This window comes from Pleurodeles waltl, chromosome 7 (assembly GCF_031143425.1).
Source record: "Pleurodeles waltl isolate 20211129_DDA chromosome 7, aPleWal1.hap1.20221129, whole genome shotgun sequence".
NCBI lineage: Eukaryota > Metazoa > Chordata > Amphibia > Caudata > Salamandridae > Pleurodeles > Pleurodeles waltl.
Window position 1 is genome coordinate 1,145,330,039 of NC_090446.1, and position 26,695 is coordinate 1,145,356,733.

Below are 26,695 nucleotides of genomic sequence, written 5' to 3' on the forward strand. Positions count from 1 at the left end.
GGAAGACCTCAAGGTCCCTTCCCGAAGAAACAACCTCAGAATAGTGAGGGTCGCCAAATCCACCAACATCTCTAACATGGAGCGGTTTCTGGAACAGCTCCTCTCGGACCTACTGGGGCATGAGACTGTCAGATGTCTTCATTGTGAAGCGCACCGACCAATCACTGACACCTCGGCTGGTCCTAGGGACTGTGCCCAAGTCCATCATAGCCAGAATATTGAACTACAGAGATTGTAATGCTGCTCTACGCAAAGCCAGGGAACATTGTTAGCTCAGATATGAAGGCGCCACCATATCACTGTATCCCTACATTAAGCAGCAAGTGCAGGAGGCGAGGAGGCTGTTTGTCCCTCTTAAAAAGTGTCTTAGAGACCTTCAGGTGGAATATCGTATGCTAGGCTTAAAGTAATGTTTGATGGCACATCAAAAGTGTTCACAGTTCCTAAGCAACTACATCAACACCTCAAGTGTATGGAATCTATAACGTGGCTGCGCAGCTCCCTAATATCAGATGCTGGCGACAATGAGAACTTGCACAAGATGGACGAATGAGTACCCAGGGCTCTACTACTGTGATATCTAATGACCCTGCCCGTGCACGACCCTGTATGGTTGCGACGCTGCACATTGTTTGCTAGGAGACACTGTAAAGGTGCAGTTCTGCAAAAGTAAGAAAATTAGTTACTTACCTGTAACTGCAGTTCTCCAGTATTGGTATCTTTCATAGATTCACATGCTTGAATCATCCCCGTCGTCGAGGTGGGAGCCTCACGGTAAACTTAAATATATAAAGCAGTAAATCAGTAAAAGTAAAACCAGTAGGCCTCATAGGGTATTTTACAGTCTATCCACTTTGTTTTGTGAAAAGACCCAAACTTCAGTATCAACCAATCAGGATTCAGCCCCTCCCAAACACTCCCAACAGAGGCTGAATTCCCTCAGATTTTCTAGTAGGAGTGTGAAGTTTAATATCTGTATAATAGGGGAGCCTCTGAGGGGAGGAGGGTGGGTCACATGTGAATCTATGAAAGATACCAATACTGGAGAACTGCAGTTACAGGTAATTAACTAATTTTCTTCTCCAGTATTGGATCTTTCATAGATTCACATGCTTGAATCAGAATAACGAGCAGTCTTCCTAATTAGTGAAATTCATTGACTGCAATTTTGTCTGAATTTTATAAGTGATGCGAGTCACTTTTGTTCAGCTTTAAAATGCACGTAAAGATCTATATATCAAAACATACATATATATATATATATATATATGGAAAATGTCACTTACCCAGTGTACATCTGTTCGTGGCATTAGTCGCTGCAGATTCACATGCTGTGCACATCCCGCCATCTGGTGTTGGGTTCGGAGTGTTACAAGTTGTTTTTCTTCGAAGAAGTCTTTTCGAGTCACGAGACCGAGGGACTCCTCCCATTTCGACTCCATTGCGCATGGGCGTCGACTCCATCTTAGATTGTTTTCCCCGCAGAGGGTGAGGTAGGAGTTGTGTATGCTAGTAATAGTGCCCATGCAATGGAGTGAATGCATATGTACATAATGATGTTTAAAGTAATATATTTACAAATGTTTAAGATCTACTTCTTAACGGCTACAGGCTCCCGGGGAGGCGGGTGGGCGCATGTGAATCTGCAGCGACTAATGCCACGAACAGATGTACACTGGGTAAGTGACATTTTCCATTCGATGGCATGTGTAGCTGCAGATACACATGCTGTGCATAGACTAGTAAGCAGTTATCTCCCCAAAAGCGGTGGTTCAGCCTGTAGGAGTTGAAGTAGTTTGAAATAATGTTCTTAGTACAGCTTAACCTACTGTTGCCTGTTGTGCAGTTAACACATCTACACAGTAGTGCTTGGTAAATGTATGAGGCGTAGACCATGTTGCTGCCTTACATATTTCGTTCATTGGAATATTTCCTAGAAAGGCCATGGTAGCACCTTTCTTTCTGGTTGAGTGTGCCTTTGGTGTAATAGGCAGTTCTCTTTTAGCTTTAAGATAGCAGGTTTGAATGCACTTAACTATCCATCTAGCAATGCCTTGTTTTGAAATTGGATTTCCTGTATGAGGTTTTTGAAAGGCAATAAATAGTTGTTTTGTCTTTCGAATTAGTTTTGTTCTGTCAATGTAGTAAATTAGTGCTCTTTTGATGACTAATGTATGTAGTGCTCTTTCAGCTACAGAATCTGGCTGTGGGAAGAACACTGGTAATTCTACAGTTTGATTCAAGTGGAACGGTGAGATTACTTTTGGTAAAAATTTAGGATTTGTCCGTAGAACAACTTTATTTTTGTGTATTTGAATAAATGGTTCTTGAATGGTAAATGCTTGAATTTCACTCGCTGTTCTTAGAGATGTGATGGCAATTAAAAATGCAACTTTCCACGTTAAGTATTGCATTTCACAAGAGTGCATGGGCTCAAAAGGTGGACCCATGAGTCGTGTTAAGACAATGTTGAGGTTCCATGAAGGAACTGGTGGTGTTCTTGGTGGTATAATTCTCTTTAGGCCTTCCATAAACACTTTTATGACTGGTATCCTAAATAATGAAGTTGAATGCGTAATTTGCAGGTAAGTTGAAATTGCCGTAAGATGTATTTTAATGGAAGAGAAAGCTAGTTTTGATTTTTGCAAATGTAGTATGTATCCTACTATATCTTTTGCAGATGCGTGTAAAGGTTGAATTTGATTATTATGGCAGTAATAAACAAATCTTTTCCACTTATTTGCATAGCAGTGTCTAGTGGTAGGTTTTCTAGCTTGTTTTATGACCTCCATACATTCCTGTGTGAGGTCTAAGTGCCCGAATTCTAGGATTTCAGGAGCCAAATTGCTAGATTCAGCGATGCTGGATTTGGATGTCTGATCTGTTGTTTGTGTTGTGTTAACAGATCTGGGCTGTTTGGTAGTTTGACATGAGGTACTACTGAAAGGTCTAGTAGTGTTGTGTACCAAGGTTGCCTTGCCCATGTTGGTGCTATTAGTATGAGATTGAGTTTGTTTTGACTCAACTTGTTTACTAGATATGGAAGAAGTGGGAGAGGGGGAAAAGCGTACGCAAATTTTCCTGACCAGTTCATCCATAGTGCATTGCCCTGAGACTGATGTTGTGGGTACATGGATGCGAAGTTTTGGCATTTTGAGTTTTCTTTTGTTGCAAATAGATCTATTTGTGGCGTTCCCCACATTTTGAAGTAAGTGTTCAGTATTTGGGGGTGAATTTCCCATTCGTGGATCTGTTGGTGATCCTGAGAGAGATTGTCTGCTAACTGATTCTGAATCCCTGGAATAAATTGTGCTATTAGGCGAATGTGGTTGTGAATCGCCCAATGCCATATTTTTTGTGTCAGGAGACACAACTGTGTCGTGTGTTCCTCCCTGTTTGTTTAGGTAATACATTGTTGTCATGTTGTCTGTTTTGACAAGAGTGTATTTGTGGGTTATTATGGGTTGAAATGCTTTCAGCGCTAGAAACACCGCTAACAGTTCTAAGTGATTTATATGAAACTGTCTTTGCTGAATGCCCCATTGTCCTTGGATGCTGTGCTGATTGAGGTGTGCTCCCCACCCTGTCATGGATGCATCTGTCGTTATTACGTATTGTGGCACTGGGTCTTGAAAAGGCCGCCCTTGGTTTAAATTTATACTGTTCCACCATTGAAGCGAGATGTATGTTTGGCGGTCTATCAACACCAGATCTAGAAGTTGACCCTGTGCCTGTGACCACTGTGATGCTAGGCACTGTTGTAAGGGCCGCATGTGCAACCTTGCGTTTGGGACAATGGCTATGCATGAGGACATCATGCCTAGGAGTTTCATTACTAATTTGACCTGTATCTTTTGGTTTGGATACATGGCTTGTATTACATTGTGAAATGTTTGGACTCTTTGTGGACTTGGAGTGGCAATTCCTTATACTGTGTTGATTGTTGCTCCTAGGTATTGCTGTGTTTGACACGGTAGAAGGTGTGACTTTGAGTAATTGATTGAGAAACCTAGTTTGTGTAGGGTTTCTATGACATAATTTGTGTGTTGTGAACACTGTATTTGCGTGTTGGTTTTGATTAACCAATCGTCTAGGTACGGGAACACATGTATTTGCTGCCTTCTGATATGTGCAGCTACTACTGCTAGACATTTTGTAAAAACTCTTGGCGCAGTTGTTATTCCAAATGGCAACACTTTGAATTGGTAATGTATCCCTTGGAATACAAACCTTAGGTACTTTCTGTGTGAAGGATGTATTGGTATATGGAAATATGCATCCTTTAGATCCAGTGTTGTCATGTAGTCTTGTTGTTTGAGCAGTGGGATTACTTCTTGTAATGTAACCATGTGAAAGTGGTCTGATTTGATGTATGTATTTAATATTCTGAGATCTAGTATAGGTCTTAGACTTTTGTCTTTTTTGGGTATCAGAAAGTACAGTGAGTAAACTCCTGTGTTTAGTTCTTGTTTTGGTACTAATTCTATTGCCTCTTTTTGGAGCAATGCTTGAACTTCTAATCCTAGAAGATTTATATGTTGTTTTGACATACTGTGTGTTTTCGGTGGGACTGTTGGAGGGAATTCGAGAAATTCTATGCAATAACCATGCTGGATAATTGCTAGTACCCAAGTATCTGTTGTTATCTCCTCCCAATGTTTGTAAAATTGGCTTAGTTTTCCCCCCATAGGTGTTATGTGATGGGGATGTGTGACTTGTAAGTCACTGCTTATTTTGAGGACTTTTGGGGCTTTGGAATTTTCCTCTATTTTTTGGAATTGTCCCCCTTTATATTGCCCCCGAAAACTTCCCCGCTGATATTGGCTTTAGTAAGTGGGCCTTGTTTGTGATGTTGTGGTTTCTCTAGGTTGTCCTCGAAACCCTCCCCTAAAAGGTGTTTTGCGAAATGTGCCTCTGCTCTGCGGGGAGTAGAGTGCGCCCATGGCTTTTGCTGTATCAGTGTCTTTCTTGAGTTTATCAATAGCAGTGTCGACTTCCGGTCCAAACAACTGCTGTTCATTAAATGGCATATTTAGCACGGCTTGTTGAATTTCCGGCTTGAACTCTGACGTGCGCAGCCATGCGTGCCTTCTTATTGTTATTGCAGTATTTACTGTCCTTGCAGCCGTATCTGCTGCATCCATTGAAGACCGTATCTGATTATTAGAGATACTTTGTCCTTCTTCCACCACTTGTTGTGCTCTTTTTTGGAACTCCTTGGGTAAGTGTTCTATCAAATGTTGCATCTCATCCCAGTGAGCTCTATCATATCTTGCCAAAAGTGCTTGTGAATTGGCAATGCGCCATTGGTTTGCTGCTTGTGCTGCAACCCTTTTGCCCGCAGCATCAAATTTGCGACTCTTTGTCTGGAGGTGGTGCGTCCCCCGAGGTATGAGAGTTTGCTCTCTTACGAGCTGCCCCGACAACTACGGAGTCTGGTGTTAACTGCGTTGTAATATAAACTGGATCTGTTGGCGGTGGCTTGTACTTTTTCTCCACCCTTGGAGTTATGGCTCGGCCTTTAACAGGATCCTGAAAGATTTGTTTTGAATGTTTTAGCATTCCTGGGAGCATAGGTAGTCTTTGGTATTGGCTATGAGTGGAGGATAGCGTGTTAAACAAAAAGTCATCCTCAATTGGTTCAGAATGCAAGGTGACGTTATGGAAAGCAGCTGCCCTTGCGATCACCTGTGTGTAAGATGTACTGTCCTCAGGTGGGGACGGCCTGGCAGGGTACGAGTCTGGGCTGTTGTCCGATACTGGAGCATCGTAAAGGTCCCATGCATCGGGATCATCTTGACTCATGGTAGTATGAGTCGGGGAGTGCATCAGTGGAGGAGTTGCTACTGGTGATGTGTGCACTGATGGTGGTGGAGACGGTGGTGGAGTTGTTTTCCTTGCCACCTTTGCCTGTGGCTCCTTGTCCTTTTCTTGAAAGGCAAGTTTTCTTTTTATTTTAATTGGGGGAAGAGTGGTTATCTTCCCTGTGTCTTGTTGAATGTGGAGCCTCCTTTGAGTATAGTCTGGCTCTACTGCTTGAAGTTCCTCTCCGAATCTATGTTTTTGCATTTGGGAGGACAATCCTTGTTCCTCTGTATAGGAACCTGTTTTCGGCTCCGAGGCTGGATGTTTCGGAACCGAAGCTTTTTCGGACGTCTTTTTAGGCTCCGAAGAAACCTTTGTAATTTTCGGCGTGGTGGTGTTTCGGTGCCGAATTTGTTCGGTGCCGCTGTCACGGTGCCGAAATTTCTCTGAGCCGATGTCTCGGGTCCGAGATTGCTGTGTGGCGGTATCTCGACCGGAGTCGGATGACTTAGACACCAGCGTGCCCTTTTTCGGTGCCTTGGATCGGTCACCTATTTTTTGGGTTAAGCCATGGCCTGTTGGCGGTGGCGTCCCCTGGGCTTTTGTTGACTTCTCGTGAGTCTTATGTTTCGACGTCTTACTCACGGTTGTCAGCATTTCTTCGGCCTCGAGCTCTTCCGAGTCCGACTCTTGGATAGAGAAAGCTTCCTCTTCCTCCTCGAAATGCTCTTGTCCTGTCGGCGTCGACGCCATCTGCAGTCTTCTGGCTCTTCGGTCTCTTAACGTCTTTCTGGACCGAAACGCTCGACGGGCCTCACAAGTATCTTCCTTGTGCTCTGGGGACAAGCACAAGTTACAGACCAGATGCTGATCCGTATAGGGATACTTATTATGGCATTTTGGACAGAAGCGGAATGGGGTCCGTTCCATCAGCCTTGAAGTCACACGTGGCTGGGCCGACCAGGCCCCGACGGGGGATCGAAAAAACCCCGAAGGGCCACCGGAGCTCTTCAAAATTCGGTGTTGATCTGTTGTAACTAACCCGATACCGAACGCAAACAATACCGACGTTTTTTCCGAGATTCTAAATAACTTTCCGAACCGAAACACGGAGCGAAAAGGAACACGTCCGAACCCGATGGCGGAAAAAAAACAATCTAAGATGGAGTCGACGCCCATGCGCAATGGAGTCGAAATGGGAGGAGTCTCTCGGTCTCGTGACTCGAAAAGACTTCTTCGAAGAAAAACAACTTGTAACACTCCGAGCCCAACACCAGATGGCGGGATGTGCACAGCATGTGTATCTGCATCTACACATGCCATCGAACATATATATATATCCATAGACGTCCGAATAGAAGAGCAATAAAAGCTATGTGGCCGAAATTCCTGACAATTTGTTTTGTTATTATTATGAAGTGTACTACTAGTTAATGCAGTATAACAAAGTGAACAATCCGAAGCACAAAATTAGAGTAAAAACACACAGTAGCTAGTAATAAGACTAAGAACCCATAACGAACATACCTCGAGTGTGGTGGTGGGATGTGTAAGAGGCTCACCTTAACGAAATAGATGCCTCAGCACTGCCTGTCCCACTGCTGTATCGACGTTGTTAGTTTCCTCGAGACAGTAATGCCTCGTAAATGTGTGCTGGCTGGACCATGTTGCTGCTCTACAGATGCTATGTAGTGGTACACCTGCAAAGAGTGCAGCTGAAGTGGCTACCGATCTTGTAGAGTGGGCTCTCACCTTGGTGTGGAGCGATTTTCCTGCTTTTGAATGGCAGAATTGAATTGCCAGGCCAATCCATCTTGCTATAGTCTGTTTGGACACCGCATGTCCCTTTCTTGTGCCGCCAAATGCTCCAAATAATTGATCCGATTGGCGGATGGCTTGAGTTTGCTGTAGATAAAACTTTAAACATCTTTTAATATCAAGAGAATGTAACGTCTTCTCTGCTATTGTTTGCGGATTTGGAAAGAAGGTTTTTAAGATGACTGGTTCATTCAAGTGAAACGTTGAAGGAACTTTCGGGATGAATTTAGGATTTGTTCGCAGGATGACACCTGAGTTTGTGAATTGGAGAAAAGGCTGTTTGATAGTGAAAGCCTGAATGTCGCTGACTCTTTTTGCTGAAGTAAGAGCTAACAGTAACGCTGTTTTCCATGAAATGAATTTTAAATCAGCCTTGTGGATCGGCTCAAAAGGAGCTTTCCTGAGCTGCATCAGGACAACATTTAGGGACCTAGGGTGGAGGCTTTCTAACTGGCGGGAAAGTCCGAAAAAGACCCTTCATGAATTGTTTGACAATTCTTGTAGAACACAATGAGATTCTGTCTGGAGATCTGCGGTATCTGGAGATTGCAGCCAGATGTACCCGAATGGAAGAATATGCAATTCCTGATTGTGCCAAGAGCAGGAGATATGGGAGTATCTGTTCCGGAGTAGAGGACAAAGGATGTATATCCTCTGCTGCACACCATATACAAAAATGCTTCCACTTCAGCTTATAGGTTTTGTTAGTAGTGTCCGCTCTAGCTTTTGCCAAGATTGCTCTACACTCCTGGGAAATGTTGAGATTCAAGTATTCATTGTATTCAGGAGCCAAGCCGACAAATGAAGAGACAACGGATCCGGGTGTCTGACTTGTCCCTGGTGCATTGTTAAAAGAGTTGGACTCTGAGTCCTAGATGTGGTCGTTCGGAGAGCATGAGGAGCTCTGTATACCAGACTTGTCTGGGCCATCTGGGAGCTATGAGGAGAAGGCGACACCCCTCCACCTTCAGTTTGTTGATGACTCTCGGAATGATCGGGATCGGAGGAAAAGCGTAGGCATAAACTCCGGACCATCTCATCGAAAACGCATTCCCCCATGAATCTTTTTGGGGAAACCAACTTGCGTAGTACTGGCATTTCTTGTTCTCGAGAGGGGCAAATAGGTCTAGGTTCGGTTTGCCCCATAACCGAAAAAGACTGTCGAGAGTTTTTTGGTCTAGTTCCCATTCGTGATAAGGAATCACTGTCCTGCTCAGAATGTCTGCTAGAACATTGGTTTGTCCTGGCACATGCTCCGCTTTGAGTGAAATATTGTGCTTGATGGCCCATGTCCAAATTTGCTGTGCTAGCTGTGAGAGTTGTAGGGATCTCGTGCCTCCTTGCTTGTTTAGATAAAACATGCTGGTTGTGTTGTCTGTCCTGATTAAGACGCTTGAATTTTGTATTTTTGGCAAGAAAGCTTTCAGCGCTAAGTGTATCGCCTTGAGTTCTAGATAATTGATGTGGAGCTGAGTGTCTTTCACATTCCAGATTCCGCTGATTTGCAGGTCCTGGCAATGTGCCCCCCATCCTTCGAGAGAGGCATCCGTTGTTACTATGTAACTTGGTGTTTGAAGAAGAAACGAGAGTCCGTTTGACAAATTGGTCAGTCTCGACCACCACCTCATGGTGTTCTTCATTTGAGGCGTTCTGCGGATCTTGTCTTCGAAGGAACCGTTGACCTGGGTCCATTGTACATCTAATTGCTCTTGCAGGGGTCGCATATGGAGCCTGCAATCTGGGACTAGCGGAATGCATGATGATATCATCCCGAGCAATGACTTGTAGATGCGGACTGAAACAAACTTTTTTCTGGAGAGGCTGTGTGCCAAGGAGGTTAATTTTTGTTTCCTCTCGTGAGATGGGTACGCTTTGCTGCGGACTGTGTCTAGAATTGCTCCCAAGAAACTTAATACCTGTTTGGGGTAGAGCTGAGATTTCTGGTAGTTGATTACAAACCCCAGGCTGTGCAACAATTGAAGGCAATAGGAGATATGACTTGTCACTTGCGATTCTGAGGGTGCCTTTATAAGCCAGTCGTCCAGGTAAGGGAAGACCTGGATACCTGATTGACGGAGATGTGCTGCTACCGGAGTCAACATTTTTGTGAAGATTCTGGGGGCTGATTTGAGACCGAATGGGAGAACCCGGAATTGGAGGTGCATACTTCCCACTCTGAACCTTAGGAATTTGCGATGGTAGCGATATATGGGGATATGAAAATAAGCATCCTGGAGGTCTAGGGATGCCATCCGATCCCCGGTATTTAACAGACGCAGGACATCTTGCAGTGTTACCATCCTAAACGACTGTTTCTTTAGAAACTTGTTTAGTACTCTCAAGTCCAGGATGGGACACCAGTCTCCTGAGGGTTTCTTTACAAGGAGAAAACGGGAGTAGAATCCTGTGTTCTTTTGAGATAAAGGGACTGGTTCTACTGCTCCTTTTCTCAACATTACTCTTACTTCCCTGAGGAGTTGGTTCAATCTCGGAGGCGGTGGGCCCGATGGAGGAACAATTGGTGGTGTTTGTGTGAATTCCAGAGTATGACCTCTGGCCACTACATCGAGTACCCATCTGTCCGATGTTATAGTCTTCCACATGGGGAAATAGGAAGTGATGCGACCACCGACACTCAATGTTGGTTGGAGGGGAAGCGCTGAGATGATCGGCGGGTCATTGTTTTCTGCCTGTATCTCTTCCTCGGGCAGCTCCTCTTCCTCTAGCCGGATGTTTGTAAGCCGCGGCCGGTGGTAATCTATAATGCTGCTGTTGCTGCTGGTACTGATGTCGGGATCCTGTGGAGGAAGACTGATATTGTGATCTGTATTGGTGGTATCCACCTCGAAAGGAGTAATTACCTCTACCCCTTGCTCCACGAAAGGGTTGTTTTTTATATTGCAGGGTACCAAGGGATTTTGCCGTATCGGTATCTGTCTTGATGGCCTGCAACATGTCGTCGACATGTTTACCAAAGAGACTCTCTCCATCGAAAGGCATGTCGAGAACACGACTCTGAACTTCTGGTCTGAATGAAGTAGCTTTAAGCCATCCTTGTCTGCGCAGGACTGCTGCACCAGCTAATTGTCTAAAGCCAGTGAGAGAAATGTCTATTGCGCTGTCTATAATCTCAGCGGAGACCCTTTCTCCCTCTTGCAAGACCTTCTTTGCTTCCACCTTGACGTCTTCTGGCAATAAATCTAAAAAGGCAGACATGTCTGCCCACATCTGACGATCGTATCTTCCCAGAATGGCAAGGGAATTAGCCGCCTTAACTGTGACTGCAGCAACAGAGGAGAATTTTTTACCGATATTGTCTAATCTCCTTCCTTCCTTGTCTGGGGGAGACGCAAAAGGTGTGGAGGGGTTTTTGGAACGCCGCTGAGCCGCCTGTGATATAACAGAGTCAGGTTTCGGCTGTGAGACTAGACAGGCCGGAGAATCCTCTGGGGCCTTGTACTTCTCAAATGCCAAGACTAGAGAAGAAGGCACGGTTGTCGGGTTTTTCATTGCCTTCAAACACTCCTGCCATAAAAAAATCTACAATGGGTATGGCTCTTACCGATCTCTTTGAAGGTTCTTTAAAGTCGTATAAAAAACATTCGGTTTCATGAGAAACAATTGCTAGCCCAAAACGTTTCCCCGCCCTCTCTATTAAATTATGGAAACCTCCTATGTCCTCTGGAGGAGAATCTACTGGACCTGCTGGCGGTGGAGATGGTGTGGGGACGAGATAATCATCCCATTCACCAGCCGCTGAATCTCTTAACTCACCCTCTTCTCTTTCGTCGTCTGACGAGGGGCAAGCTTCTTGAGTTTGGCTAGTTATCGGTATACTAGCCTGCAGCGTTTGTGAAAAATTAGAGGTGAGAGTCTGACGAGGTGTCTGGTAGCTCTCAGGTCTAGGTGGCGTGGACTGAGTTGATGGTGGAAATCTTTTATAGTAGTCCTTCAACATGTACTGTAGATCTGCTACCAGTGTGCTAGGCATAGCGAGGGGCGATGGTTGTTCTGCCTGTGGATAAGATGTTGAGGCGTAACTAGGCTGGTAATGCCGATCCTCCTCTTCATCAAACTCTTGGCATTTGACATTGAGTTGGGACGGGCTACTAGCTGCCCCAAAGGCGTCGTAGGCTCTGAATGAACCTTTTTTGGCACATGTTTAAATGTATCTGAACGGGAAACATCCTTTTTCGCTTCAGTAGAGACTTGCTTTGTCTTTTTGGGCACCTTCCTAGGTGGTTCATCAGACTCTCTACTTCTCTCACTTGTTCTTTTATGAGGGCGAGAAGTACGTGATGACGGTTCGCTGTCATTTGAGGAAGGATGTTCCATGGCTTTTTGTTTTTGGAGCCATAAGAGAAGTCTACCCTCACGGTCTTTAAGGGTTTTTTGACTAAAGGTGCGACAGATTTTACAGTCTCTCACCTTGTGGTCTGGATGGAGGCAGTAGATACACTTCTTGTGGGGGTCATCAACATGCAGTCTCTTCTTCCCACAATTGTCACAGTCTCTGAACAGACCCTTCTTTGTCTTTTCAGACATAGTGAAGCTGTGGCTAGTTTCCTGAGAGAAAAAACAATCTTCAGTCAGAAATAAGGAAAAAACTGAGCAGAGCTCAGGGAGACTCCCTTCACACGACGTGCAGTAGAAAATCTGAGGGAATTCAGCCTCTGTTGGGAGTGTTTGGGAGGGGCTGAATCCTGATGGGTTGATACTGAAGTTTGGGTCTTTTCACAAAACAAAGTGGATAGACTGTAAAATACCCTATGAGGCCTACTAGGGCCTACTGGTTTTACTTTTACTGATTTACTGCTTTATATATTTAAGTTTACCGTGAGGCTCCCACCTCGACGACGGGGATGATTCAAGCATGTGAATCTATGAAAGATCCAATACTGGAGAATAAGCAGTTACACACCTGGTAATTTGGGTGGCTGCTGGGCTCAGGCTCATGGAATGTGAGTTGTGAATGTTGGTCATATAGGCTATGAGAGATTCTGTCATCTCTTGAAACTGGGGTACACAGTGGGACAACACTTGTATTATGACCATAGTATTGGGGTGGCAGTAAGTACAGTTAACAGTCAGTTTTCAATACAGGTTTTTACATGCACTATGATTTGCTTATTTACCAGTGTCAGGGTACTGTGTGACTTAACCAGAGAAGCTGGTTTCGTCAGCATCTGCGCCCCTGTGTGCACCATATTGTTTGATAGTAGAATTTGAAGGGTTGGGGATGGAAAGGACAAAGGGAGGTCAGATAACACTGTGCAAGTTGGGGGGACGCACCACATGGATGAGGGAAGGGCCAGGACCACGGTTAACATTTGAGAGTCATCTGCAGCAGCTACACTATTGAGATGTGATGATGCTGTACAACATGACGACGCAAACAAAGATTGCTGATGGTTGAGGGGGAGGAGCGCAGACAACCAGGCAACGAGGATGGGACAGCACGGCTGGGATTCTGAACTTGGAACATGCAGGGAATGAACGATCATAGGAAATTGCGCAAAGTAATTGCGTATCTCGATGCGCTGCAAGCCAAACTTGATGACTATCAAGAGACAGCATAAAGAGAGCTGACACTTCGGGAAATACGAGATGACCAGATCGTACAGTGAAGCGAGGGGGACTGGATGGGGCAGGGGGATATCACCCCGGGTGTGGTCTTGGCGGCCTTGCTTGTGCACTACAGAGGCGATCTGAAATAGCTTCTGCAGCTATTGTAATCTCCTATATGAATCCCGCAAGGACCGAAAAGCCGACGCCATAACAGATTACTTCACCCACGTAGAGATGAAATGGCTAACAAAAACACAGGGAACGCCTTATGGCACCATTCAGTCCTGGGGAAGTTCGAGCAGCTATTAAGGATATGTCCTCCAACAAAGCGCTGGGCTCTGATGGTACGACTGTGGCTTTTTTTACAAATCATTTCAAGATCAACTTATACCACACTTGATCACATTGCACGAGGATATGGCAACGGACAGGATCATGCACCCTAGCACGCGAGAGACATTACTGGTGACCCTATTGAAGCCAGGTAAGCTGGTGAATCAGTGCTCCTCATATCAACCACTGTCACTTCTAAATGTGGAGACTCAGATTTACGCTACCCTCTTAGCTAAAAGACTGGGCCTCTAAATGTGGATTCTAAGATCTTAGTAAAAAGACTAGGCCTACTACTCCCCAGCATGGTGGCTCCGGAGCAATAAGGTTTCGACCCTGGTCCTAGACTTGCATTTAATCTTAGAACACTGTTTGGCATGATAGAGCTGTTAAATCCCAAGGAGCCTGCTGTTGCAACATTTCCTGACGCAGAGAAAGCGTTTGACTCGATCGAATGCGACTTTGTTGGCAGTGCTCCGTCGCATTGGTGTAGGAGACGTCTTTATTAAATTTGTCCATGTACTGCATAACGTACCCTCGGAGCGTAGCAGAGTTAAAAGATCCGTGACAGCCCTCATTAGCATCATGAGAAGCACAAGACAGGGTTGTCCTTGGTCTCCCCTGCCGTATGCCATAGTAGCGGAACCGTTGGCATGTGCACTGAAGGAGTACCATGCGCATCAGGGCCTTAAATTACTAATTGATAACTTTGACTTATGCTGATGACACTTTTATACATACACAATCCCGATCACAATCTGACTCTGGTGTTGCGGGAAGTAGTGAAATTTGGTTAGGCTTTCTGGGTTATGCATAAACTGGGACGAATCCAAAATTCTCCCACTCACCCCCGCCATGAAATAGGTGCAGTCACTGTATCCATTACAATGGGTTAAGGACGCTGTACACTACTTCGGAGTGCAAGTGCATAACGACCTAACAATAGTACTGAGAGAAAATAATGGTAGAGCCGTCCAAAAACTGCCAAAAGCCACTGACCAGCGGATCAGGTTGTCATTATCGCTGGTATGGTGTATTGCACTTAATGAAAATGGTGGTACTACCCAGGTTCATAATCCTATTCATGAAGATACCACTCAAGCTCCCACGTTCATGTTTCACACAGCTGCTAACACTTATGATTTGCCTGGCCTGGGCAGGAAAATAGCTCTGGGTGCAGGGGGGAGGCTCTTACCTTGCCATATGATTGGGGAGGGTTGGACACCACGGACATGGAAACTTAAAATAGGGCAGCCCAAAGTGAATTTGCTTATTACTGGATTCACAATCCCAGGGACCTGCCACATCGCTGGCTGGAAAAGGATGCTGGGTTTGTCGTTTCGTAGACTAGTCCAATGATAACATGTTTGACTCACTAAACACAACAATATGCTTGTGGCAGAAACTGCTGGAGAAGCAAGCAGGGTCACAGATATAATCCCCTCTAATACAGCTGTCTTGGTGTATATGGCTCCTGCTGGGACAGGATCAAGGCGTGCATTGGGAGAGGTTGAACATGCACGTAATGGGTGGGATCTATTCGAAGACTGCACCATGCTCACCTTGGAGGCTGTCAGTGGTAGGGTTGCCGGGATTACTGCATTAACGCACCTCCAGTACCATAGAGTACGCATTGCCATGTGAGACATGCTGGGTGATGAACTTCTGGAACCTCCGGAGATGCCTGCCCTGACATCCCTGTTGCAATCAGCTGCACCCAAACACATTGGGGGTTATTACAACTTTGGAGGAGGTGTTAATCCATCCCAAAAGTGACGGTAAAGTGACGGATATACCACCAGCCATATTACGAGTCCATTATATCCTATGGAACTCGTAATACGGCTGGTGGTATATCCGTCACTTTACCGTCACTTTTGGGACGGATTAACACCTCCTCCAAAGTTGTAATAACCCCCATAGTGTCTTTGACCTATGAGTGCACACAAGACGCCAGGAGTATGGGAGTGGAGCGGGCCAGACTGGAGTGGCAGAGGGTTCTCAGACTTTCCAGAACTGACCAACAATGGCAATACTGCTGCAAAATTACTATATCATTGAAAAGTCAATACAGACTTCCACACTTTAAATAAATAAACAGAGTATAATACACTCCGCAGTGCCTTTGTCGATATGACTTCTGGGACCAGTGCGAACGGTGTAGGGTAGCCAGTTCAAGGTTTGCACACTTAGCCCAGTACTGCCCAGGAGCGCAGGCATTTTGGCAGCAGGTGTTCCCTGCTCTGGACTCCATCGCCGTTAAGGAACTGACACTGGGTCCGCTTGAGGCCTTACTGAGTTTTGGTAAAGAAGGGCCAAAAACTGACGGCAGTGGGTCTGTTACTAGCCAAGCGCTGTATAGCTATAAGGTGGGCCCGCGGCTCCCTCCCCACGATGACAGACCGGCACAAGGACATGACATATTGTGATGTATAGTAAAACATACTGTGAATTAGTGCCTCTATGCAGCCGCCAAAAGATATCTAGGGCCCCTTCCAGGCGTACCTGACTTCTGTTAGCACCCCACATGTTGAAGCACGCACCCTAAGCAGCGGTAACTCGTAAAGAAATATTAGAGCCGGTTAATTTTGTACAGGCCGCCATCGGTCGCTAACCTGCAAACTGACAGTCGTTGCAAATTTATAGGTACAGTTGCTGCTTGAATGATAGTTTTGCAGGTGCAAACAAAGATTTTCCTGGACAGGCTGATACTGCATAGTGGAAAGCTGACATCAGTAAATAGCAAATCCCCTGGGTGCAATTACATGTATCTCATATGTCAGGAAAGTGTCAATGTATCACTGAAGCTGTATACATCACATGCCTTACTTATGGGATAATATAGTACAGATGACAGAAATGCTACCTCGTGTGATTGAAATGGAAAAGGTAATAAATAAAGTGAAAAAAAAAAAAAAAAAAAAACACCAACCTTGCTGTGCACTGCACAAGTACACTGGCCCAAAGAGAATTGTCACAAAGAGAAAATGGCTCTACAGCCAACCGTAAAAAGTGCACTTGAAGCCCTTAAATCATTAATATGCATCTTATGACTGCTATAGATCAGACTATGCAGTAGGAATCTTTTTCTCTTTTAGTTTGCGCTGCCTCAGTATAAACACATCTGGTTTGGTTCAAAATATAGGCACATCCCTCTTTGAACTTTCACTAACGTACGGGCCTCTTTGCTGGTATTATTCACACTGCACATGCAAATTCAATTTCTGTCGATTAACCTATCAAAGTATCTTACATGTGTATTTCCCTTTTATTGCACTCCCTGTTTTTAACCATCAATGGGCTGTTATCAGCTGATAAACATGATTATTAAGCAACACAATACCTCATGCCACCTATTCACACAGTAAAAGCCGAGCGGGGAAGTGGTGAGGAAAAAGGAAACTCACAAAATGCAAGAAAAGCAAACGAGGCTAAGCACAGGCTTGTTAGACGCGTTCGTACTTGGTAGCTCTAAGCCTGGATACGGAGATCGATATCTGCCTGGTAGCAAAACATAAAAAGCGCATAAGCATAATGCAAAGTAAAGCAAAGGCAACAAGAAACATCACAAGCCCCAATACAAAGAAAGATTATGGGGCATTCACAAAATGAGAAGCACAATCTTGGGTGAATCTTAAAAGATGGAAAAGTTACTTACCTGAGATATCAGATGAGCAGCTGGTCAAGGGGAAATGCTTTCTTGAAGTCATGGTTCAGCATCGCAGGCATCTTCACTGAAGTCGCGAAGGTCAAAAAAATGCCCGCTGCATGCAGGGACCCCAGTATCACAGATACCAAATATAGGAAACTGTGGGCGGGTGAAAAGTTCAGTATAATGCAATGCAGCAAATCATCTGGAAGAAGCCAAATCCAGTGATTCTTTTTAATGTTTAGACTTTACGGTAAATCAGGATATTTGTTCCTTCTCAACGTAATGTAGCACCTAAGAAGAGAGGCTACTGCCTAGCAAGTCTAAACAGAAAGAAAAAAAGATAAAGCTTGCATTAAAGGAGCTAAAATATCATTCTGCCCCTTACAGTGTCCAGGGACTTCCAGGGAGCAAGATGGATTGTACTCCCAGCTGTCGCAGTTCTGTTTGATGAAGACAATAGCAGTATTCAAAAACGTTCATGCTTTATGGCTAAAATGCAAGTAGGTGAGGGTTGTGGAAGTTTATGACTTCACCGAAGAAGCCTACAATTAACTACCAGAACTATAAGTAACCATTTCTTCTGCATTGTAGAATCTTGACAGATTGTCATAAAAGTTAGAACAGCAGTGTTTAAAAATAAATTTCTCGTAGCTGCCCTTGGCGATAGCACATTATAAAAATAGTTCCTTTAAGTTGTCATGAATAGTAGCCAATCTATATGAATCATCACCCAAAAGAACTTTCATAACACCTTGACCTACACTAAGTCAGCTCTAGTGTCCGAATTGAGATAGCAGTGACTTGTGAAAGTGAGCACTGACGTCCAAATGACCGTTCTGCAAATATCTAAACCACTCCGTTGTACTCACTTTACCTCTAGTGGAATGAACTCTGGATTTTTTTTCCTGGTAGCGGTTTATTAGCTAATTGATAATTAGTGGAGATACATGTGACTAACACTAGATTGTTTGTTTAGAAGAGGCAAGTGGTATGCATATGGGACCAAACTAACCAACAGCTGAATAGACTTTTGTAAATCTTCAATTTAGTCCAAACGAAAGCATAACAGTGCTTACATTAAGTGAAAGTAAAGAACGTTCAGACAGTATAATCGCATTTTTAAAACTGGTAGTTATGGCCTGGTTGATAGGAATATCCAAAACTACTTTCGAAGAATTGATTGGCGGGGTCATCATGACGACAGTGTTCGAATGGAATGCTGAATAGGGTTGAATGTCACAGTAAAAAGATGCGTAGCATGGCTGCAATAGCGTTTAATATGAAGCTCAATAGAACTTTTGGACCAATATGGCATAACTAATAGAGTCCTGTAAGGTTTGTTGAAGACTTACATCAAAATCACAGTCATGTTTTTGAAGAAGCTTAATACAATAGAGCAACCCAATAACCCAACAGGAGACTGGGTATGAACATATATAGCACATAATGCCTCCTGAAGCAGTAACTTAAGTCAGTTCTGTTCTTAGGATGACATTTCTTTCTGTGCTTTATTCAGTGTCATTTGGGTGTCAAGGAGGTCAACATGAATGGGACTATTTAGCATAATGGATGAGCGCATACTGAGCTGGATTCAGTCGTCCGACTGTTTGGATCTCCATGTACTTCGGGTATATGGGGGACCTATCTGAAAAATCTTTAAGTTCATTGCTTGGTAACTAATTGCTCATTAAGATACCTGGTAACTTATTCTTATGCGTTTTGTTTAAACCTACATTATCTTTATAGTATTTCTTCATACGTTGTCCATATCTTTGAGGTATTATCCTTAGGATTCTGGTAGGATTCTGGTTGACTTCGTATACCCACGGCCCTTAACTTTGATTGACTCCTTTTACCATATCCTTTTGGATTTATTCCTCTTTGGTTGGTCCTATAGTTTGGTAGGACTGTGATGATACAATTAGGAAGGTATTTAATTCTTGGCATGCTTTCTGCAAGTGATTTAAATGGTTTCTACTGAAGCATGTTCTTTACTAATAAGGTATCTTCTTACTTGCTTGTTTTTATTTGTATACTTCTACGTATTCTATTATTTTTTAGGTTTCATTTGTATTCAAAGGGGTTGCCACACATTTACTAGGCTTGACACTTTGTACTGATGATGGTCTCATGTATTTGTTAGATGACTAGAAACCAAAACGTTGATGGATTTTGACCACCACAATTACTAACTATAAGACCTCACAAGCTTCCCTTTAAGGAAAACCTTCTTAAAACCGAGGAGGACAAAACCATTGAGTTGTCCACTTTCTGTCTCCCATCACCATCCGGGTCACAACAGTTTCTTGGTGATCCTTATTTGGCAGCGAGATAGTGAGATTTGTTTGAGCCCGTCTTCATGATTTAATGCATTGTCTATTAAATAAAGTTGAACTTTTTGTAATAGTGCAAAGAGGTACGCTTGCTTCAATTATTTTGTACTGTATAAACTGTTGCACTGAACGGTGTAGAGCAAGTATTTCTGCAACATCCTGAGAAGAGAAAAATTATTCTTAAGTTACTCCTCCAGGAGGCATTGAGCACTATATGTATCTCTGAAGAAATCATTGTGAAGGGTGAATTCTATCCAATCAGGTTATCAGTGGCAGTACCTGAAGGACCAAGTATATCACTAACTATACAAGGTGAAATGATAGCCACTAAAAAGTTGCTTTCCAGGAACACTGCTTCAATGAAGCCTTCTGACTAGGATCAAAAGGATGACTCATAAGTTTTTCAGACATCAAATTAAGTTCCCACTGTGGTGAAGGGACTGTCATAGGAGTAAAAACATTCTTCAGGCTTTCTCGAAAGTCTAAAATCCTGAGAAAACTATGTGTGAAGAGGAACTTTTCTGTAGGCTGTGATAGCTGGTAAATGGGATTTGACATAATAGAACTGTAACTTGGCTTGAACCAAATGTAAGAAATAGGATGAAATCACTTCTCTTTGGCAAGTGATGAAATTATTATTTTTCTGATGACACCACAAAAAAAATCTTTCCCACCTGAAAGAGTAAAAGGCTTTTGCGGATAGTCTTTTCACCTCTCTTAAAATGTCTATAGATTACAGAGGTAAATTCAGATGACCATTTGTCCTGATGTCAGCAGCCATTCTGCCAAATTCAAGAATGTTGAGCTGGGGAGAACAATTGGCCCTGCAATCTGGTCAGAAGGGTTGGTTTGCATGGTAACCTCGTGAAGCTTTAACATCTGCAGAGGTTCTGGGAGGCCCCACTGGATCAATCCGGATCATTGTTGCTTGGGGGCCCCAAAGGTTCAAGATGACTTCAGGCGGAGTCAGAGGAATCTGAGGAAAGGAGTATAGTAATCACAATGCTCAATGCATCAAAAGGACATTGCCCATGTCCTGGACGCAGAGTCTGGGGCATTTGTCTATTTGAACAAGTAAAGAAAAGATCTACAGTTGCCAAACTCCATTCTGTGAAAATATGAAGGACTGCATCGTTTATAAATCACTTACTGGGTTCTTTGTAAAATTTGCTCAGGAAGTATGCTTGGTTATTTTGTTCCTCAGAGATGGATTGCCTTTACCGCTAGACTTTTACCTAAAGTCCACAACCAGATATACTGAGCCAGTGAAAACAAGTGTCAGCCTGTTTTCTCCTTCTTTTTTTTAAAGTAATGCATGGCCGCTGTACTGCTTTAATGAAATATTTTGTTTGTTACCAGATATGGTAGGGAACCCTCAAAGAGCTACTTTAACTGTTCTGAGCTCTCTGAACTCTAAATAGTTGATGTGATAGCCCTTTCTGACCACGGGCGTTGCATCGAAAGGTTGCCTACGTTGGCGCTGCAGCCAGATAGAGATGCATCTATGACTACTGTCTGCACAAGTGAATTTTGTTCAAATAAGCATCTTGACAGATCTCTTTTCTTTCACCACCAATACAAGACTGTTTTGCAGCTGTCAAGCGTTGGAGTTTGTGAAGCATTAGAGTTTTTTTCATCTTAGTTACCCTTCACTCAAGTCAGTTATCTTCAAGACATTGTTGAAGTGGTCCCATAAGCGTCTTGGATTTGGGACAATGAAGATGCAGAATGCCAGGATCCCAGTAAAGACATCTGACGAGCTATTGGTTTGGTAGTCTCAAAGACTATATGACAATTCCTGGATTTCATCATTCCCTCTCCTCCAACGAAAACACTTGAGTGGGCTATGACTAGTATTGTTCATAGACAAGGGGTGTCACTGGTTTTTAAAGGTTTACCTGAATACCCATCAGTGCAACATCTGGATTGTTGTTTTGAATTTCCTTCTATGGATCATGTGCTTTTACAAAACAGTGGTCAAAATAAGGATAGATGAATAGGCTGTTAAAGGAAGTGGGCTGCCTCTACTGCCATGAACCTGCAGAAGGCTTGAGGAGATGGACTTTAAACCAAAAGATGGAACTGTGTGTTAAACATGTGAATTACCTACTATGAAGTGTATACATTTTCTGTGTGTTTTCTTCAGCGGAAATGTGTATATTTGCATCAGGTAGGTCTACAGCACACATCCAACCTCCCCACTTGAGTTGAGGAATACATTGATGGACAGCTAGCATGCTGAACCTCTCTATTTTGCAAGACACAGATCTACAATTAGTCTGAACTCCTTCTGGAATATTTAAGAACCAGGATATATCTTCAATGAATGCCTTGCGGGGAAGAGGGGCTGTGTCTTATTGATCTTTTGCTGCTGATCAAAGTAATACCTGCCACCTCCTTGCCTAAATTGCAATGTGTAGAATCTAGGTCTCCAGTCTCTGCATTTCTTCTTCAGTGTGTTGACCAAATAAAGCAGAGCCTGTAAACAATAGATATGATATACTGAAGTGTATGTCTGGTTTCAAACAGGTACGACATAACCAATAACAGCAAGCACCTTAAAGTTATCCTGTTGCAACAGCTAGTGGCAGCTAGTTGTGCTGATCTAACATGGCGTTGATAACCTGATTGGACAGAAGCCCCCCTTAACAAATGGCTTTACAATGGACTTCTTCAAAGACTCGACAGCAGATATGATGCAAGTCTTATGCATGTCGTATCAGTCAAAGAAAGCTGTTGCATTTGTTGTTTTACGTATGGCTGCAGCTGCCCCACAAATCTTTTTTACATGCGATTACTCTCCCGGTCCAACAAAGCTTTGGTTTCTGGTGATGAAGAGTGCTTTCTGCAAAATGCAAGCACAATAGCGGAATATGGTTTGGAATTAACAAACATCGTGTTGGGGAGGCCTGTATTTCTTTAATAAACATGGAGCAGCTGATTTATCAGGTGACTCCAGGATATTCAATAGACCTGGTGGAACAGAAAACAAATTTCTGGATGAAACCGTTTGTTGTAAGGTCTCCATAATGATAGAAACATTAGGTTATGTTTCTAGAGGGGTGTTCAACTTTGCTGCTCCCTGTTTTACCATGTGAGAAAAGGATTGATGTAATCCACACTAAAAATCGTAGAGGGAGAGGCTGTTAAAAGATGTGGGTGTATAGAAGGTTTAAGTGTCAACATCAGAACAGGAGCACACTAATGGAGATCACGAAGACCACCTGCACCAATGTTTAAGGAAAGTGTGATCAAAATCTAAGGCCTTTCATAGTAAAACAAGCTCTTGTGGTGGGTCAACTATAAGAGAGTACCTAGATGCCCCAAGTCTCTTAGGAGACAAGGATATATTTGACAGTAGCAGAAGCCTGAACAGAGGAGTAAGTGACAAATTGAGAGGTTGCAGACGTTCCAGCAACAGGTCTTCTGCTGGAATGATAAATAGCAGAGGTCTTGCAAGACTCAAAAACTGTGTGTGAGCACAGTCTTAACTTTTTCTTAGTTGTGAAATCAAGTGAATAGCTTGACATGGAGAATATCAAAATTGACTTCCGGAACACAAATTGGTGTTGCAATGTAGAGTGATATCTGAACGGAAAGTGCGGAATGGCGATGTGTCACTGATGCTTGAAAATAAAAAAGGTAAAAACATCATAAAATGATTTCTAACACTGAAAACATCAAGTGAATTAAAATGAACTGCATGTTCTGAGAAGACTGTCCATAAAAGATTATGGGCCTGATCTGACCTAAAATGTTCCAGGATCCCACTTGCCTGAGACAGGGGAGGGGGGGGAAGAAAGAACAGACAGCAAGGCAAGCACCAGTACAAGGCCTGGAATCCAAGAATCCAAGGTGCAGGATGCTGTTTTAACTCTTTTAAAGCTTTTGAGGCTCTCTTTTCTATTTAGGCACATTAGGCAGCAGGCTCTCTTCCTGGGTGCCGCAATGCAGCACTGAGAAGGACATTCCTAACTCATTTATATATATGCACTACTGTCTAAATACTAGGACCATTTCACCTGAACAGCCATTTTGGAAGTGATTCGTTGCACTGCACCATGCTGAACTCTCCACCCTCTCTAAATTTCACATATTGGATGTAAGTGTCCAGGGTCCCGCATGCAGGACAAAATGATTCTAAAGCTTATGACTATCAATGAAGATCCTATGATGTAGAACTATAGATTTACATACCTGGTGTAGACCTGCCTTTTAAGGCAGGTCCCCCAAAAAAAGCTGTCAATCTGAGGGTCACACCTGTGCTTAGGCGACATCCAACAATGGGGAGAACCACAGAATACCCCTGGATATGACACAATTTTCAATGTTCTTCTGTGCCATTGTTTTATGTGCAATAATACACTATAGCTATGACTATGCAATTGCGTAATATTAATCACATTCAATGTGTGTCCAGTATTTGCAAAGCAATTGTGTGAAACATCTATACCAAACTACAATGTTTTCCAAGGACAGAGATTGTGATGATTAAGAGAAAGCTGAAAGGTGAGTAAAGTATACTTAGCTTTGAAGGCCAAAAACACCAATATATTTCTGCTGTAACGGGAGAATCAATGCCAATGTTGCCAACCTCAAGAAAAGCTTGCTGCATTCAAGCCTGTCAAATAATTTTACTTGGAAAGAATACAGAATGTTATCCATAAATCAGGGGCAGTGGCATCCCGGCCACTTTTACAGAAAGAATTCTAACTATGTCTATGTAGAAAAGGACTGGGCCAAAGGAAGACTGGTCTTGTACAATGACCACCATGCCGAAATGCAGAGATGTAGTTACACTGGTCCTAAAAAACAATATATCAGCCTTGCTTTTGATGACCCAGTTTCTCAAGTTACTTACACCTCTCAGCTTAGCAGCTTTCCCATGAATGTATGACAAGTTTATTATGCTACAAAATCAAACATTTCAATTATTTCCTCGTCAAAAAATAATCTTCTCTGGTTGACCTTTCTCCTTATTCCCAGTCGACTCATTTCCTCAATCACCCACTCCTTATTAGTGGCCAACAATGCTTTAGGCGTGAGCAGATCCACTTTGATTTAGACTCATGAATTACACCTTAGACATGTGGCTGATCAAACTGATTAGAGAAAACTTACAGGTAAAGGGTTGCAAACTAAGAGCACCAGAAATGGACTCTGCCATCCAACAGGATTCCAACCTCTCTTGCCTCTCCCTTCGTATTCACAAAACTATATTTTGTTAGCTCTTCTAACATGAATATAACAAGCGGAAACACCTAGTGATATACAAGGCGCAAAAGGAAATAACAGTATCTCCATAGGAAGGCTTATGTTCCAGTGGCCCACACGGACTACATGTGAAGCTGCTTAATGAATGAAACAGTTTAGATGGCATTTAATAAAGGAAGGAATGCCACAGAAATTCCTGGTTCTGAGGGAGGTGTTGGAATTAGGGATCAAAACGCTGCATAGTTTCTCACTGTCCTACCACAGTATGAAGCCCACAAGCATGGAAGGCCTACTGTAATGTAATCTCAATCCAAAAGGAAATAAGTTACTTACCTGTACCTCTGGTACTCTGGAATTGCTATCTTTCATAAATTCACATGCTTAAATTATTCCTGTCGTCAGACTGGAACCCCTGGTAACTTCACAAAAACCATTATTTATATATGCATACACAACTTTGCAAACTCCAGCCAATCAGAACTCCCCACACTCAGCTGTTCCCTTGACTGAAGCTTCCAACTGCTGGATTTCCAAACCGTAAATTCGTTACCTCTTCAATTTGAAAAATGGAGGTGGGTGGGCTCCATGTGAAACTATGAAATATACCAATGTCAGAGAACTGGAGTTACAGTTAAGTAACTTATTTCCTTCTCCAACACTGGAACTTTCACAGATTTACATGTTTGAATCCAGACTAGCAAATCAGTACCATCTCACATTATGTGGTAGGCGGAAATTAGCTGTATCTTAAACAGATGCATGAGAACTGTCTAGCCCATCGCAGCCTCTTTGCTTGAATGGATGTTGATACGATAATGCTTTACAAAAGCATGTCTGTTTTACACGTCATCGCAGCTTTGCAAACACCATTCAATGAAATTCCTGCAAAAAAGCTGCGGTTGCCATTGCACGTTGAATGTGCTTTTACTTGTCTTACCAATGGCCTTTTTATTGTAGCCTGGGCTGTAGTAATACACGTTACGATCCACCTCACAATTGTTTGCTTGGACACTGCATTCATTTTACTTCCCAATACACAAGCTACAACAAGTCGATCAGTTTGACTTATCTTCTTTGTTGCATGCTAATAAAACCTATGACATATCTTAATGACTAATGAATAGTATGTCCTGTCAGTTGCTGTTCCTAGAACTGCAAAACAAGTTGGTAACGTCACCTTTGAAAAACATTTTGGGTTTGTCATCATCGTAAACTTATTCTTGAAATAAACAAACATGACTGTTTACAGAAAGCCTGTCGCTCTCCTTGCTGATAAGATTGCTAATAAGACACTTTTCCACATCAAAAGCTTTAATTTTGCTTTGTCGATTGGTACAAAAGGCACCTTTATCAAAGCTACAAAGACGGTATTTAACTCTCATCCAGGCGCTCTCTTTTGAACTTTTCTGATGAATCCTTTCATAAATTCCATTATCATTCTCTGAGAATATAATGACACCTGGCTTGGTGATCTGAGAAATGTGAAATCGCTGCTAGGGCACCTTTACTGACAAGACAAACCTTACTCAGCGAGATGCAATAGGCAAGACAGAAATTCAAGTGATTTCACATTAATTGGATCCAATCTTTTCCTACTTGCCCATAGGACAAAACATCTCCATTTCAGAATGTATGTTTTGATTATCGACTGAGCTCTTCCCTTTCTTGTAACTTCTTTACATTCCTCTGAAATGCTCAGATGCCAGAACTCTAAATCCAGCTGTTAGATGAAGTGGATGTAGTTAGGTATTTGTTACTTGTTTTCGGATCTGAAACTCACTGGTTTCTCTACACACAACAGGTCTGAAATCCAATGTTGCTCCAGACACATAAGTGTTATTAAAATTACAGTGCAACTCTGTTTCCTTATCTTGCGTATTACCCTGGCAATCAATTATATTGGAGGGAATGCATATACAATCTTCACTTGTCCAGGTTATTGAAAATATTTACCTTGTGTTCTTGAGCAAAACCA

At 43.0% G+C, this 26,695-nt stretch overlaps 1 protein-coding gene across 2 annotated transcripts in view; it reads right to left on the minus strand.

Annotated features, from left to right (window-relative positions):
* The window catches only part of PRPSAP1 (phosphoribosyl pyrophosphate synthetase associated protein 1), a 168,557-nt gene that overhangs the window by 56,075 nt on the left and 85,787 nt on the right, over nt 1-26,695 (minus strand). Inside the window, exon 8 of one of the 2 annotated variants that reach the window (XM_069200220.1) lies at nt 16,984-17,022. The exons of the other annotated variant lie outside the window; for it this stretch is intronic. Coding sequence (XP_069056321.1) covers nt 16,984-17,022 — 39 coding nt within the window. The remainder of the gene's footprint in view (nt 1-16,983; nt 17,023-26,695) is intronic. 2 annotated transcript variants of the gene reach the window in all.